General features: G+C 42.5%; 1 protein-coding gene and 1 non-coding gene across 12 annotated transcripts in view; both read left to right on the top strand.

Moving 5' to 3' along the window:
• TTC7B (tetratricopeptide repeat domain 7B) overlaps positions 1-17,676 on the top strand; it is a 255,087-nt gene that overhangs the window by 48,564 nt on the left and 188,847 nt on the right. For all 11 annotated transcript variants that reach the window (XM_045060370.1, XM_045060371.1, XM_023255949.2 and 8 more), the window contains one exon: positions 15,515-15,645. In XM_045060370.1, the coding sequence (XP_044916305.1) occupies positions 15,515-15,645 (131 nt within the window). The remainder of the gene's footprint in view (positions 1-15,514; positions 15,646-17,676) is intronic.
• LOC111561235 lies at positions 11,613-11,742 on the top strand. Its single transcript, XR_002743589.1, has one exon. It is a non-coding gene; the product is annotated as a small nucleolar RNA SNORA11 (small nucleolar RNA).

Genomic DNA, 17,676 nt, shown 5'->3' with positions numbered 1-17,676 from the left:
GTGGGGATCCCTTGTCTACTTTTCTTGGGAAAGAAACTAAAGCCGAGACCAGAGTTTACACGGCATCATGAATGCTTGGGGTGGAGGGTGTATGCGTATAACTCTGCGTGGTGGGAGTATGGGTGATTCTTCTTCTCAGTGCTTTTCTGCCTTTCTCAGATACTTCTAAAAAAGGATAAGGTTCGTCATTGTCCCCAAGAAAGGTGCTTGTTGGTAGTAGTAGTTACTGTTTATCAAGGACTTACTTCCCTCTGTGCTAGGCACCCAGCTAAGCCTCAGAATATTCTCGTTTACTTGATGAGGAAATAGAGGCTCCAAGATGTTGAGCGGCTTTCTCAAAGCCACGGAGCTAATAAATGGAGAAGCAAGGGTTGGAGTTGAGGCCTGTGTACTCAGAAGCCCGTGTATTTTCATTTCTTAATGTTTTACCTAGCAGTGTGGCAGTTAGATAGTAATGCGATTTTTTTAAAACGAAGACTGAAAGTAATACAACAAAACATAGGATTACCCCATGTTCTGTATCAGTTTTATTCTAGGGATATAGCCAAGAGAATGGAAAACACTTAGGATGAGCGCTGACTCACCGTTGCACAACTGAAAGTAACATAACACTGTTAACTGTCCTGGAATTAAAGTAAAAAAACTTAATGAAAAACAAAACAAAATAAAGAACAAATGTTAGAACAACAACAAGGAGAAAACGTGTGTCCATACAAAAATCAGTGCATGACTATTAACAGCACCATTTTTCATAATATCTAAAAACTGTAAATGGTCATCAACCGATGAATGGATGAAGTGTTACACCTGTACCATGGAATATTATTCAGCAAGGGAAAGGGAGTATTTGGAACTAGATACAGATGCTGATCATACAATATTGTGAATGTACTAAATGCCAGCGAGTATTAAAAAATGGCTAGTTTTGTGTTGCGTGAATTTCCCCTCAATTAAAAAAAGGAATGAAGTTCTGATACTTGATACGAGAGGTATGAACCTTTCGAAAAAAACACACCAAGTGAAAGCAGCCAGAAGCAAAAGGTTTCATACTGTATGATTCCATTTATGTGAACTATTCAGACGGGGCAAATCCCTAGAGACAGAAAGTGGATTAGTGGCTACCAGGGTCTGGGAGGAGGGTGCGCTGGGGAGGAGCCGCTAATGGGAGTGGGATTTCTTTTTGGGTGATGAAAATGTTCTTGAGTTAGCTAGCAGCGATGGTTCCACAACTAGGCGGATATACTAACACCACTGAATCATGATGTTTTAAACAGGTGATTGTGATATATAAGTAATGTCTCAGTAAAGCTGTCATTAAAATCTGTATACAAATAATATAACAAATGACTATGATGCTCCCACTTGGAGACCTTCCAGCCTGCTGTTACCTAAAGATAACAGTGGTGTAGGGAATGATCATGGTAGTTACTGTTTTTCAGGTGCTTAGTATGTGTCGGGTACTGTTCCAAGCACAGGGCGTTTTTACACAGAAAGTCACCTGTGGATTGGAAAACCAGGGAGTCTGACTCCAGACCCAAGTTCTTAATCACTACACAGTACTGCTTTACATATAGAGGCAGGTAAATCAGAGACCAGAGGGTGTAATGTGAGACCTAAAGTCAAGTAATAGTATCTGGTTGGAACCCTAGCTCTGCCACTTACTAGTGGCATCATCTTAGGTGAGCTACTTAATAGCACAGAGACCAGTTCCCTCATCTCTCAAAGGGGATGATAGTAAATCCTCCCTCATAGCATTCTTGCGAAGGGTACAGAAATTATGTCAAACTCTCAGAAGTGCCTTGTGTGTAGGTGTGCAGCTAGTACTCACTAAGGGTTGTTATTACTCTTATGTTGTTACGAAGTAGTGACTTAACGAGCGTCATTCAAATTGCAAATTTCATTTGGCGAGCATTTCAGGTCGAGTTTACGTCTCACTTGCTCACAGCATTGTGAAAGGGGCACTGAAAGATGGTCTGCTGTAGCAGGTGAGTGTGTAATTCAGGGTCTGGCATCTTTTGTGAGTGATGTGTGTGCGTTGTGTGTGTGTGTAAGTGTATATACATGCACGCCTTCTAAGAAGAATATGCCGACTCTGGAAAGAAGACAGCAGTCTCTAAAAGCATCTGGAGGGGGCCAACCGAGGCCCCCAGCCCAGAGACCACTAAAAATTATAGAAGCCCTGGGTTGACGGGGACTTCACAAGAAGTCTAGGCCAGCCACCCCCTCCCTTACCCCCACCAGCATTTGGTGGTTTCCATTGGCTTTCTCCTCCCTACACCCTACACAGTGGCTTGTCCTTCCACTGAGTTGAGTACATGTGACACCTGGTGGGAACCTGGCCATTCTAGAGGTGAGAACACAGGACCGACAATCTGGAGCTGCCTTTGCCAGGACTTGGATTTGAAGATCTGGAATCTCTTTTCCTGAATTTCTTTTCAGCCTTGGGAATTGAGATCCCTGGAAATCGTCTTACTGTCTTTGAAGGCCATACCACAGGGCTGGGTTATCAGAGACAGTGTATTATAATAAAGTTTTCCGGGTACTTCTAGTCATACACTCCCTTATAGGTCATGTTACAGCCAAGCGTCAGGGTCTGGCTTCCAGAGATGTGGTTAAGATAAATGAGGAAACAATGCCTAATGTTGTAGTCCCTAATTCATATGATTGTATTTTATAGGCTTTTATTGTGTCGCATAACTTTATAAGAAATTAATTCCTTGTTCATTTTAATGCGATTAAAAAATTCAAAATATTGGTTTTGGCTGTTCTCTGAAGTTGTGCAGCTCAAGCTGGTATCCCGGTGGCTGAGCCCTTCCTGACACAGACAAAGTGTGGGAGGCCCAGTGACCCACAGAACTGTCCAGGGAGGCACAGCTCTTGGTGGGAGAGATCACTGCCTTTGGGCTCTGGACTTCGACTTCTGTGTCTTTACAGTTTGAAACTCATTTTTGTCGTCATTACTCTTATCAGACACTGAATACGCTGTCAGCAGCTCAGCGAGACTGGCTATTGTGAGTAGGGTTTTGTGGTCTGATAGACCAGGGGTCAAAACTTGACTTTATCATAAAATTCACTAGCTGTGGAGCCCGAAGTTCAGTCTTATCTGTAAGGTGCTGTTAACACCCTCCTTGCATGGTGGCTGTGGGGATTATAAATGGTGCGTGTCAGCCCCAGACATAGTGCTGGGTGCTGAGTAGGGCCTTGATAAATGAGCCTTTATCATTATTGAAACTGTTTAGTCTTACATACATATCCAGACCAGGCTCCTCACTGAGGGTTCTCAAATTTGAACAGTCCCAAACGAATTTGGGGTGGTTCCCCCTCAGTGATCGCTGGAGTTTTGGCCAGTGAGATGTGCAGCTGGCCACTTCCTCAGCCAGCCCTCCAGGGATATATAGCCCTTGTGGAGATAAACTGGAGCTCCCTTTCAGAGGTGAGGAAACTTTGCTGCAGAAGGAAACGAAGGATGGAGAGTCCAGGTTGCTATGTTATATGTTCTCTAGGCCACACCTAAATGGAGCAGTTCAGAGGCTGCACACATTTGAGCTTTTAAAAGTGTCCGAGGTCCTCAGCCGGCTCCCTACAGCCTAGCCCCTTCCCCCTGCCCCCCCACCCCCACTGTGACGTCCCTTTGGTCTGCTGGTGGCCGTGTGACCCCTTTGCCTTCCGACACCCCTCCTGCTGCATCAGACTCTGCAGTCTTGGTTTCTCCCCTCAGAATATTCCCCGGGGCAGGACACATTTGCCCAGCTCCCAGGCCCTCTTATAGTTTCCTCCTGGCCCCTGCACAGACCTTTTGATTGTCGCTTCATTCTTCTGAGACTTTCTTTCTCCACGAGATTGGAGGGAGGATGGTGTCTATTAACCAGGACCACACAGGCTTCTGTACACGGAAGGGCTTCGAAAGCAGGTGTGATCTAAATTATTTTCTGACCACTAATCTATTTAAGCGTGTTACCCTTCATAGGAGGGACCTTTCGGAAGTGAGTGTACCTGTGGGCTTCCCCTCCTGTGGCAGGGGGATGCATTTTGGGTCCAGTGGCTATTCTGCATTTTTGAAATTGTAGCACACGGTCCGCTACTGTTTTCATCCATGCTTTAAAGTTGGCCTCGACGATTGGGCAGGGAACTGTTGATTTCCACTCTTTGTACTCAGCTTTGATTTTGGAGGCACAGAGCTTATCAAGATGTGCATTGGACATTGCTGTCACACCAGCTATTTGTCAAGTCTGTTCTTCACTATTTTTTTGGTCATGCATTTCTTTGGGAAAAAGAAAGTAACTAAAATCATTATTGATGATAGCTTTCCAAACTGACAGGGTGTCATCTGACATTTTAATGGGGGCCAGTTTGGGCCGTGACCTCAGGACTTGCTTCTCAGACAGTGTTGATCTAATCCCAGATGCTTGAAAATTTATAGTCTAGTCGAGAGGCCCTGTAAGTAGCTTTTGACAGAGAATTAAATATCCTGGAGCTGAGCTGCATAGCCACGAATTCACTGTGGCAAATCAAGGCTCTGCTGTTGCTCTGAGATGTGCCCAGTGACACATGGAAAGAATGTCATAGCATTTGGGAGAAGGAAAGGAATAATGTTTACCATAAAGAGCCCCCTACTAAGAATGATTCCTTGCCAGGGACCTATTTGCCAGCCCAGACCTTGGGTGTCCACATATCTCCCGAATTAGAACACAGACCCACAGAAAACACCAGTGTCTCCTCACTGTGGAGGATTAAGTTGTGGAACTGGTTTGAGTGTTCCTACTAACTATGCGTGTTGGTGGATTGCAAGCCTAGATGACTGGATTTCAGATATTTCAGACCCCCAAATACAGATGATAGACAAACTGTGCTGAACTGGAATTGGCTTTTCTTTGATTTGGTGGGTTTGGCGGGTCCCTGAAGGTCGTCTTCACGAGCGCTAGTGGTCAGGGTCCAGCCTGCAGTGATACAAAGTGCCGCAGGATAGACGACCCCCCCCCCCCACCATTTTCTTTTTCCTGGCCCTTCAACACACTCTGGAGATTTTTTTTTCTTTATATTAAACTCCCCATAACGACTTGCACATTATTTGGTCATTTTTCATACAAGCAGAAGGCAGATTATGGAACCATTGATCTCTTTTTGTTTTCCGGTGGTTTAAATTTTGCACAAGTGAGCACTTAAAGCACATCGAGGAAGCTCCAGTCAAGCACACGCTTCACAGTAGTTCCAGAGCTGCTCTGGCAAATGGTGAATTCGTTTGGTTTGCTTTTTGAGTGTGAGGCAGTTTGTTGTGGTAGTAATAATACCTTAACAATAATCATAGCAAACCCTTCCTGAGTGCTTTCTATAAATAAACTCAACTAATACTCCCATTGAATTTGTTCAATTAAAAATTTTTTTTTTATGTTTTATTTTTGAGAGAAAGAGAGACAGAGACACGGCACAAGCGGGGGAAGGGCAGAGAGAGAGGGAGACACAGAATCTGAAGACAGTCTCCAGGCTCTGTGCTAGCTGTCAGCACAGAGCCCGATGCGGCGCTTGAACTCACGAACCAGGAGATCATGACCTGAGCCGAAGTCAGACGCTTAACCGACTGAGCCACCCAGGAGCCCCAGAGTTTGTTCAATTTATCTTGTATGCTCCTCCAAAGAAAATTTCAATAGGCTGTAGCAGAGTTCACACTGGAGAGAGGCTGCATAGTGATTTTTTTGCAACTGCGTAAACAAATTTGACTCTAAATGGGAGAGGAATAAATATTGAACATTCTAGGACTGAAGGGGCGTTAAAACAGGAATTAGAACTGTATTCCTTCCATTTAAAAATTTAGTGGAGACATGGAAGATAAGAATAGACATAAGTTGGGGCAGCTGGGTGGTTCAATCGATTGAACATCCTGTTCTTGGTTTCAGCTCAGGTCATGACCCCAGGGTTATGGGATTGAGCCTTCCATTGGGCTCCATGCTGAGCATGGAGCCTGCTTAAGATTCACTCTCTCTCCCTCTCTGTCCCTCTCCCCTGCTCACATGCTTTCTGTCTCTAAAAAACAAACAAACAAACCAACAAACCAAGAAACAAAAAATACACGTAAGTCAAATTTCTAGAAATGAAAACTGTAATGTCCGGGATGCAAAATACACTGGATATGATTAATGGCAAATTAGACATTGAAGAAACTAATGAACTTGCAGGCATAGTAGTAGAAACTATCCATAATGAAACAGAGAGAAAAATATTCCTTTCAAAAAGTGGAGAGAGCAAACGTGAGCTATGGAATAACTTTAAGTAGCCTCGTGTGTGTGATTGGAGTCCCCTAATAGGATGGGTAGCGTAAAAGATTTTTGAAGAAATAACGGTTGAACACTTTTCAAATTTTATGAAAACCATAATTCCTCAGATCTAGAAAGCTCAGTGAAGCCCGAGCGCAAGAAACATGAAGAAAACGGAACCAAAACACTTAAGAATCCAAATTGCTCACAACCAGTGATGAAGAGAAAATCTTAAAAGCAGCCAGAAAAAAAAAAAAAATACACATTACATGCAGACGGACAAACATAAGGGAGATTTATTGTCAAAACCCATCCAAGTTTATAATCGTGGTAGATTTACTGTCAGAAACCATGAAAGTGAGAACACAGCAGAGTGACACCTTTAGAGCGCTGGTGGGGGACACGGGAATGAACTATCGGCCCTGAATTCCATACTTAGTGAAAATTTCTCTCAAAAAACGAGGCCCAAAAAAGCCTTTTCCAGACATACAGTGGCTGAAAGAAATCATCATTAGCTGAACTGCAACTCTAAGAAATGTTAAAGGAGGCCCTTTAGGTAGAAGGAAGGTGGTACCAGGAGGAAATACAAATCCATGCAAAGGAACGAAGTCATAACTATATCGATGGCTGTGTGTGTTCTTCCTTGTTCTTTAAATGTCTTTAGCGTGTAATTGATCATTTCAATAAAAATGAGAACTATGTAGGGTGGGACTTAGAACCTATGTGAAAGTAAAGTGTGTATAATAAGAGAATAAAGACTGGAGAGAGTTAAATGAAAGTATGCAATGGTGAAGGTGTTGTACTGTATGAGATGTGGAGTACTGTCATTTGAAGTAGACCGTGATGAGTTAAACCCTAAAGCGACCGCTGACAGTTCTCGGAGACGTCAGTACCCGTTGCAATACGTGATAGAACAAGTACACGGTTGGTCAGTAAGGATAGAAGACCTTGGAACAAAGCAGTCTACTGATTTGACCTAACTGACATTTGTGTGGCACTCCACCCAGCAACAGAAGACACAGTCTTTTTAAGTGTAATGAAACACTTACCAAGATTGACCATATTCTGGGCCAGAATTTTGATTCAAGTTTTAGCAAATTAGAAGGGTTCAACTATGTTCTCTGGCCTGTGTTAGGGATCTTTAAGACCAATTCTCAGGTCAGTGATTCACTAGAAAGACTCGCAGAATTCGGAAAAGTTGTTATGCTCACGGTTTCAGTCGATTACAACAAAGTTTACAGATTACAATATGTAAAGGGAAAAGGCGCTTAGAGCAGAGTCTGGGAGAGGCCAGGCTCAATCTTTCAGTGGTCTTCCCCCAGTGGGGTCATATGGACAGCACTTCGTTCTTCCAGGAAGGTTGTGGAACAACACCTACGGAGTATTGCCAGTCAGGGAAGCTCATTCAAACCTTGGCGTTTAGGGTTTTTATTGGGATTCTGTTATGTAGAAATGGAGCACCCATGGAACTGACTTTAATTATTCGGTTTTTACTATTTCCAGAGGTCAAACGGATATAGGGTGGCCCAAGGCCTTCACCATAAATCACATTATAAGTATAACTATCTGGTGTGACCCAGATTAACAAAGACACTCTTATCAGGTACGATTTTCTAGGATCCTAGAGGTTGTTCCCCAAGAGCTGCACAAGGGCCAGTCCTTTCTTCGGAATGTGCGGAGTTCGAACATCCGAAGCCCGCTTAGCCTTTTACTGCACAGACCATAATGGAATTAATTTAGGAATCAATAATAGAAAGATCTTGGGAAAATCCCCAAGTATTTGGCAACTAAATAATACATTTCTAAAGCAGAAATCAACAGTTAAATTAGAAAGTGTTGTGAACTGAATGAAAAAAAAAAAAAAACCCACAACATATCAGCATTTATAGGGTACTGCTGAAGCAGTACTTAGGGAGAAATTTACAGCTGAATGCCTATATTAGGAAAGAAAAAAGGTCTCAGATTTATCCTTTAGCATTCACTTTAAGAAATAAGAAAAGGAAGAGTGGATCAAGTTCAGTGTATACAGAAGAAAGGGAATAGTGAAAACCAGAGCAGAAATAAAGGAAATAGAAAACAGGAAAACAATAGAGGAAAATCAGTGAAACACCAATCAATGAAGTCAAAAGGCCTTTATTGAGAATTTCAATAAAATGGGTAAACCGTTAGCTAGACTGTCCAGGATAAAAAGAGAGAACACAAGCTGCCTTGATCAGAGATTCTATAGATTTTAAAAGGATCAGGGAATATTCTAAACAGCACCATGTCAGTAAATTTGACAACTCAGAAGAAATGGACAACTTACTTGAAAGATACAAACTACCAAAGCTCATGTGAGGAGAACGGGATCATCTGAACAACCCTGCATCAAAGACATTGAATTTGTAGTTAAAAGCTTCCCACAGAGAAAACTCTAGGTCCAGATGGCTTCCCTGGTAACTTCTCCCAAAAACTTAAGAACAAAATAACAATTCCATGCCAACTCCTCCTGAAAATTGAAGAGGAGGGAATATTTCTCAAGTCATTTTATGAAGTTAGCATTTATACAAATCCCAAATCCATTACAAGAAAACTATGGAGGAATATTCCTCATGTACAGAGATGGAAACAATTTTAAGCAAAATTTTAACAAATCAAATCTGACAGTATAAAAAAAGATAATACATCATGGTCAGTGGGGTTTATTTCAGGAAAGGAAGTTTGTTTTAATATGTGAAAGTCAGTCAGTGTAATTCACCAGATTAAAAAGCTAAAGGAGAAAAAAGCCATCTGATTATCTCAGTGGACACACAAAAAGGATTTGAGAAAATTCAGCATCTATTCTTGATATTAACTCATAGTAAAATTGGTGTAGAAGAGATCTTCCTCAGCCTGATAAAGGGCATGTGTGAAACACTCACAATTAACATCAAACTTAATGGTGGAGGGCTGGTGCTTTTTCCCTAACATCAGGAATGAGGTAAGGATTTCTGCCCTCACCACTACATTCAGCATTGTACTGGAGGTTCTTTGCAGCAAGGCATAAGGCAGTACCTAGAAATAAAAGGCATCCGGATTGGAAAGGATGAAGCAAAACTGCCTTTTATTTGCAAACAACATGAGTATTTTTGTAGAAATTCTGAGGGACCCTACGGGACCCTACAAAAATGGTGGTAGAATAAGTGAATTTAACAAGGTTACAGATTTCAAGATCCATATTCAAAAATTTATTGTCGTTTTATATATAGCAGTGAACAAAAGGAAATTGAAATTAAAACAGTATCATTTTTAACACCATGACAAATATGAAATATTTAAGGGTAAATCTGTGGAAAGGTTTGCAAGGCACGTACACTGGAAACTACAAACCATTGCTAAGAGAAGTTAAAGACCTACAGAAATGAAGAGACATACTGTGTTCATGAGTCAGAAAACTCGATATTGTTAAGATGCCAGTTCTTCCCAAATTGATCTATAAATTCAACACAATCTCCATCAAAAGCCCAGCCAACTTAAAAAAATATATTGACAAGAAGATTTCATGTGGAAGTGTAAAGGACTAAGAATAGCCCTCCCCCCCCCCAAAAAAAGAACCTGATAAATGGGAACAAAATTGGAACACTAACACTGCTTTCAAGATTTATAAAGGTGCTGTAGTCAAGACAGGGTGCTATTGGCATAAATATAGACAATTGGCTCATTGAAACAGAATAGAGAGTCTAGAAAAAGACTCACATGTATATCCCCATCTGATTTTTCACAAAAGTGCAAAGGCAATTCCATGTGAAATAAAAATCTTCGATAAGTAGTACATTTGAATGTCTATCTATAAAGAAGTAAACCGCGATCTCTATCTTGCAACATATACAAAAAATATTTATTCTTTAAATGTTTATTTTTATTTTTGAGAAAGAGAGAGAGAGAGAGCATGTGTGCAAGCAGGGGAGGGGCAGAGAGAGAGAGAGAGAGAGAGAGAGAGAGAATCCAAAGCAGACTCCATGCCAACAGTAGCGAGCTCAATATGGGGCTTGAACTCACGAACCATGAAATCATGCCTAAGGCGAAGTTGGATGCTCAACTGACTGAACCACCCAGGCAGCCCTACAAAAATTATTTTAAAATGGATCATAGACCTAGATGTAAAACCTACCCTATAAAAATTTCACAAGAACGTATAAGAAGAAAAGCCTTTGGGGGCACCTGGGTGGCTCAGTTGGTGAAGTGTACAACGTCAGCTCAGGTCATGATCTCGTGGTCCGTGGGTTTGAGCCCCACGTCAGGCTCTGTGCTGACAGCTCAGAGCCTGGAGCCTGCTTCAGATTCTGTGTCTCCCTCTCTCTCTGCCCCTTCCCTGCCCACACTCTGTCTGTCTCTCAAAAGTAAACACTTCAAAAAAAAAAAAAAAAAGCCTTTGTAACCTTGGGTTATGCAAATATTTCTTAGATAGGAAACCCAAAGCACAGTCTATAAGAGAAAATATTGATAAGTTTGACTTCATCAAAATTTAAGATTTCTGATCTTCAAAAGACATATTAAGACATATCTTAACATTATAGAGAAAATATTAGCAAATCCCATATCTAATAGAAAACTTGTAGTCAGAATATATAAAGAACTCTTAAAAGCTTAATAATAAGAGAAGAAACAACCCAGTAAAAATAGATAAAAGATTTTAATAGACATTTCTTCAAAGAAGATCTATGAATAACAAATAAGCACGCGAAGAGATGGTTAGTTTCATTAGTCATTATGGAAACACCCATCAAAATCACAATGAGATCACTTCACACCCGCTAGGACGGCTCCAATAAAACAGACAATAATGAGTGTTGGCGAGGATGTGGAGAAACTGGACCCCCCCTAAACTGTACGATGCTATTGCCACTTTGGAAAACAGTTTAGTATTTCTTAAATAATGAAACATAAATTTATTATCTGACCCAATAATTCCACTTCTAAGTGCATACCCATTGAAAGAGAATTGAAAAGATCTGTCCACACAAAAAATTATACATGAATGATCATAGCAGCATTATTCATAATAGGCAAAAGGTGGAAACAACCCAAAGGTCCATTAGTGGCAAGTGGGCAGGTAAAATGCAGTCTATCCATACAACAATACAAAGAAATGGAGTACTGTTGTAATTTGGATGAACATCGAAAACCGTATGCTAAGCAAAAGAAGCTAGACACAAAAGACCACATATTAAATGATTCTGTTTTTATGAAATGTCCAGAAAAGGTAACTCTCTGGAAACAGAAAGCAAATTAGTGGTTCCCTGAGGCAGGGGGTGGGCAGAAAGGATCACTGGGGGATGATGGAAATGTTCTACAACTGAACCATGTTGATGGCTGCACAGCTCTGAGTTTATTAAAAGCTGTTGAGGGGTGTGATCAGAGCAGGGGGCCTGAAGAAATGGCTCTTCTGTTTACAACACACCCAACAGGAATCTGGGTTCGTTGTGACAAGGGGCACAAACCTTGTGGCTTTCCTATGAACAGATACCCTACATGTGTCAAAAAATTAAAATAAGATAAAAGTTGTTGAATTGCATACTTAAACTGAGTGAATTTTATGGCATATAAATTATCCCTCAGTAGAGGTTTGTTTGTTGTGTTTGGAAAAAATGGTATAGAGTACTTAGGACAGCCTAATATTGTGGAAAGAATAGACAAATAAATGCATGGAACAGAACAGAGAGGCCAGAAATAAACCCATTCAACTATAGCCAACTGATTTATTTTAATGAGGATATGAAACTTTTATTTATTATTTTAGAGAGGGGGAGAGAGAGAGAGAGAGAGAGAGAGAGAGAGAGAGAGAGAGAATGTGAGTAGGGGAGAGGCGCAGAGGGAGAGAGAGAGAATCCCAAGCAGACTCCATGCTCTGTGCAGAGCACAATGTAGGGCTTGATCCCATGACCCTGGGATCATGACCTGAGCAGAAATCAAGAGTTGGACGCTTAACTGACTGAGCCACCCAGATGTCCCATATAATCCACTGATTTTTGATAAAGGCACAAAAGCAATTCAGTGGGGGAAAGATAGTTTCTCCGACAAATGGTGCTGGCACAACTGGACATCCACATGCAAAAGAGAAAAATCTAGACACAAACTTTACACCTTTCACAAATGTTAACTCAAAATGGATTAGACCTAAGTAGAAAACGCAAAGCTGTAAAACTTCTAGAAGATAACATAGGGAAAAAAACCTAGGTGACCTTAGGTTTGGCAGTGGGGTTTTAGATACCACACCAAGATCACAGTCCGTGAAAAAAAAGATTGATAGGCTTTATTAAAACTAAAACCTCTCGTTCTGTGGAAGACATTGTTCAGAGAATGAAAAGACAAGTCATAGACTCTAATAAAATACTGGCAGATATTTGCAAATATCTGATAAATGAGTTGTATCCAAAATATACAAAGAAATCTTAAAACTCAACCATAGGAAAATAAACAACCCAATTGAAAAAAGGGCAAAAGATCTGACCAGACACTTCACCAGAGGAAGTATACAGATGGAAAATAAGAATGAGAAAATATGCTTAGCATCATTTGTCTTTAGGGAATTGCAAATTATGAGGAGATACTACCACATACCTATTAGAATGACTAAAATCCAGAAAACTGGTAACACCAAGTGCTGACAAGGATGCTGAGAAATGCTAAGTCTCATTCATTGCTGGTGAGAATGCAAAATGGTACAGCCACTTTGCAAGACAGTTTGGCACTTTCTGACAAAGCTAAAAATATTACTGTTTCAAAGTTATTTGTAAACAAAATATGTTTATGTAGCTATTAAAAAAATTTTTTTAATGTTTATTATTGAGAGACAGAGAGACACAGAGCATGAGCAGGGGAGGGGCAGAGAGAGAGGGAGACACAGAATCCGAAGCAGTCTCCAGGCTCTGAGCTGTCAGCACAGAGCCTGTCACGGGGCTCGAACTCACAAACTGCGAGATCATGACCTGAGCCGAAGTCGGTCGCTTAACCAACTGAGCCACCCAGGCACCCCATTTGTAACTATTTTTTACAGAGTCTCACTCTTGGTATTGATTGACCCATTTGAATTGAAGACTATGTTCACACAAAAACTTGCACGTGAATGTTTATAGCAGCTTTATTTGTAATTGCCAAAACTTGGGGTCAACCTAAGTGCCTTTCTCCCTTCCTTCCTTCCTTCCTTCCTTCCTTCCTTCCTTCCTTCCTTCCTTCCTTCCTTCCTTTAATGTTTATTTTTGAGAGAGAGAGAGAGACAGAGTGTGAGTGGGGCAGGGGCAGAGACAGGCTGTCAGCACAGAGCCCAATGCCGTGCTTGAACTTGTAAACAGCGAGATCATGACCTAGGCTGAAGTCAGATGCTTAAGCCCCAACCAAGGTGCCTTTCAATGGATTAATGAATAAATGGAATATTGTGAAGGGACAAAAAGAAGTGATCAGGCCACAAAAAGATGCAGAGGGACCTTAAATGCTAAGTTAAAAGTGAAAGTGAAGCTAAAAGTGAAAGTGAAAATGCTACATGCTGCATGATTGCAATTATATGACATCCTGGACAAGGCAAGACCATAAAGACAGTGAAAAGATTAGTGGTTGCCAGGGGCTCAGGAGGAGGGGTATAGAGATGAGTAGGTGGGGCATGGGACGTCTTTAGGGCAGTGAATTTGTCTGTAGGACACTGTAATGGTGGATACATGACAAAACATTTGTTAAAACTCATCAAGTACAGAACACAGTGAGCCCTAATGTGGTTTAACTATGGACTTTAGTTAATAAAACATAAAATTAAATAAAAATAAAAAATCATCATGATGAAACATTGAAAAAATGTTTTGCTTGTTGTATGCCAATTTCACCCCAATAAAGCTGCTAAAAAAAAAATGACAAAATCTTTGAGCCGTCACTTTCTGTGACAAACTGGTAACCTCTGAGCTCCCAGGCACGCTGTCCTCAGTTGTTGCGTCCTTGTAAATAGAAGTGGCTTCTCCTCTTTCCTGTTCAGTACAGATATCTCTCTCGTGGCTTTTTGCAGCCTTGGAGGGACGGTCACTGATAAGAGCAGCTTGGAAGAGGCTGTTCTCAACATGATGACACATGAAAGAATGGGTCATTTGCTGACGCTCAGCATGTCTGGTCTCCTCTCTGTAGTGGGTCTGCTCTGAAAATTAGCAACTAACTAGATGGGTGTCATTTGGGAGGCTGGAGACCTGAATTCTGATTCCTGTTGTTCTATTAACCGTCAGGTTTTAGATAAATCACTTACTTTCACCCTGGCCGATCTCAGCTTCTTGGTCTATAAAATGAGTGGGTTTTCCGGGGGTGGGAATTTCTCTGGCTTCTTCCAGTTCCAGACCCCCTTTCTGTCAATATCAAAACTTCTCCCGCACTTTTCCCTGGAGTGGAATATATGCCATGTTGTATACATCCATGTTGTATACATACGTCCCAGGGCACTTGTCATGTCCCAGGGCACTTGTCACAGGAGAAGCCCTCTTGTGTAGAGTCACCGGAGACCCTCCCTCTCTCTGCCTCCAGTTGTGGGTGGAGACCAGGGGTCGACTGGTTGCCCAGGGCCAGGCCTGAGGTTGGTGCTGGTTCAGGCAACAGCTGTTCTTAGCATTCTTATTTTTTCAATCTTTCGTATTTTTGTACCTCCCAGCCCTGAACTCTCTCTTGGCAAAGAGGATCTCTTCTGTCTCCAGAGAAATGCCCACAAAGCAGCTCTGGTATTTTCTTAGCCCACAGCGGAGAGGTGGTCTGTGGGGCTATTGTGACTCCCAAAAGTCTAAAGCTCGGAGTTGGAAGATTTTCCTAGTAACTGAGACTCCTGAGAGCATTTAACATTTTTTTTTTTTTATGTTCAATTAGTTAAGTGTACATTTTGGGATAGAAGATATTCTTTAGCTAATGCTGTGCTGTGAGCCAAGCTTTGCTTACTTTAAGGGCCTTGGGCCATACCTTGAATGAGAAGCTCTGTTAGGTCTGAATGGGGCCATGGTAAAGTACCCGGTCAAATTCTCAACCTGGATATCAAAGTCATGGGGTAATTTCTGTGTATTTGGGGCCTCTTTCATGTGTCACATACGGATATTCTTTTTGGTGTCTCATTTTGATGTTCCATTTTGTCCTTAGGGAGGGTAGAGGGCAGAGAAGCCGCTTCTCTGACAGTTTATGATATCCTGGGACCATCTTCTGGTCCTCTAGGGAAATACTGAGAAATTAAGCTCCATGAAAAACAACTCACCCAGTTTTTGTATGTTTGATTTTTTGTTTGTTTGTTTGTTTTTTAGGACTTTGTTTAGAGAAGTTGCCTGTTTCCTCTTCTACCAGTAACCTCCACGTGGACCGGGAACAGGATGTCATCACCTGCTATGAGAAAGCAGGCGACATTGCACTCCTGTACCTCCAAGAGATAGAGAGGGTAAGTGAGGAGCGTGTGTTCACTCCAGCTGATAATTTTTTCAAAATTTCAAACCAGACCGTAGAGAACTGTGGTCAACCTCTGGAAAACCTTCCACGTGTCTGCCTCTGGGTATAAAGCTTTCCTTACATTTTTCAGCGCATGGGAGATGGTGGGGATTGTGGCATCTTGTGAAAAGTGTTTGGGAAGCATTTTAGTATCCTCAGAGCAGAAGTGACAGTGTGCCCCGGGGCTGGTTAGTCATTCATGTTCTCCTACGCGAAGTGGGTTGTACTTGCACGGATGATATGCCCACATGATGTACATCTGGGGTTTGGGAGGCTTTACATCCATAGTTACGTGAAAGGTCGGCTGGGGACTCCTGGCTGACCTGCTCGGAGCAGGTGCGTATCCCCCGAAACCATCTGGGATGGTTTACCTCCAGCAGTCAGTGGTTGCCTGTGGTGTGGGGAACCAAGCCGGCAGCTGACAAGGGGGCCCCCCTGGGCAGGGATGGAGGGAAGATACTTGCGCTCACGCCCTCGGGCAGAGGAGGTCGGAGGCGCGATGGGGCCAGCCAGGTGCGGGCAGCTTGTCTGTTTAGAAGGATCGCTGTCTTTTGGCTCTGCTCTCTCCTCAACCTTTCTGTGTGTAAAAGGAACGTCTACTTTATGAAGTTCTTGTGGAGATGGTAAAAGGATGTGTCAGTGAAGGAACTGAGCCCCGATGCAGGAATATACTGGATTCTTGGTACACGTCACTTATTTTCTACTAATAACAATGGGTTCTAGCCATCTCTACCCCCAGCAGAGTTTCCTGGCATTCTGACCAAGGGCTTGCCACCGGTGTTTCCCCCTTCACACCCAGAGACGTGTCCTGCGAGACTTTGAAAATGACACATGTCTTGTTTCTCATCAAGTTTATGAGTTCTCTGTTTCCCTAAGGATTAGAATGGGGAGGGGCTGCCAAAGTCTGGTTAGCTCTGTTACGTTGTATGTGTACAGACTGAAGCAGTTTCTTCCCTTAAGTCTTCTCATAACGTGTTGATGTGTGTGATAAGGATCAGAATTGCCTTGTAAGGGGGAGCGAGTGCAGGTGAGAGCCACAGAGAGGAGTCTGGGGGAGTGAGGGGACCAGCGTTTGACCTGGGCGACACCAGCATGGGTCGTAAATCGCAGGTCATGGTGTCTGGGAATTCAGGAAGATACTTGGCCGTCTTGCCAAAACGTCCCCTCAGAAGGCTGCTACGAGAAAGGAATTTTTCAGTTATTCAGAATTTCTGATATGATCTTTAAAGAAATGGTCGTGCAGCCTGCTTTAAAATGCACATCGTCTTGAACGTCTGTCTCCCTGATAGCCAGTGCTTGGAAGTGGAGACGTCTCTTACCCAGCCAAGCAGTTCTTGTTGACCACACAGCCCTTGCCACTTAGGGGCCCTTATTTGGCACCTTACTTGCCAACAGTTGTCTGGCCCCGTTACCTCGAGGCTACCTTCTCCTGGCTGGAGGAAAGGAGTTCATCTGTGACACGTGTCTTTAATGACGTGGGGACTGGCAGCTCTGGATGTACTTCCTGTTGTGTTCAGTGATAACCACCAGTTTACTGTTGGGTTCTCCAGCCAGACCACCAAGGAGACTTGTATAATCATAGAATTTAAAAGAAAAATTTTTTTGTGCGGTGTTGGGGAAACAGTGGTCATAGGATGTGAGATTTGGAGATGAAAGTGGAGGCCCAGACAGGGAGGACCCACAGGAAGTTAGGACCACAGGTAGGATTAGAACTCTTCCGATGCCAAGTTCAGGGCTCACTCATGTCAGGCTGCTGCACACAAGTACAAGGCAGTGTCGTTTCCCACACCCTTCCCGACAGAAAGCGCTCAGAAGGTATTTGGCCAAGTGAGCGTAGCTCTCGGTAGCATGGGGAAGCAGCCTCAGCCTAGGGTGTAATCTCAGGGTATGGATGATTTTCACATTTCTGGCTCTGATTTTCCAGTGTGAGTTTTGCTTTATGGGAAATCACTTTGGACCCCCCCCCCTCCCCCCAGATACAACA

The sequence above is a fragment of the Felis catus genome, chromosome B3 (genome assembly GCF_018350175.1).
Source record: "Felis catus isolate Fca126 chromosome B3, F.catus_Fca126_mat1.0, whole genome shotgun sequence".
NCBI classification, from domain to species: domain Eukaryota; kingdom Metazoa; phylum Chordata; class Mammalia; order Carnivora; family Felidae; genus Felis; species Felis catus.
The sequence above is the reverse complement of the archived record's forward strand: the minus strand, read 5'-3'. Positions and strand labels throughout refer to the sequence as shown.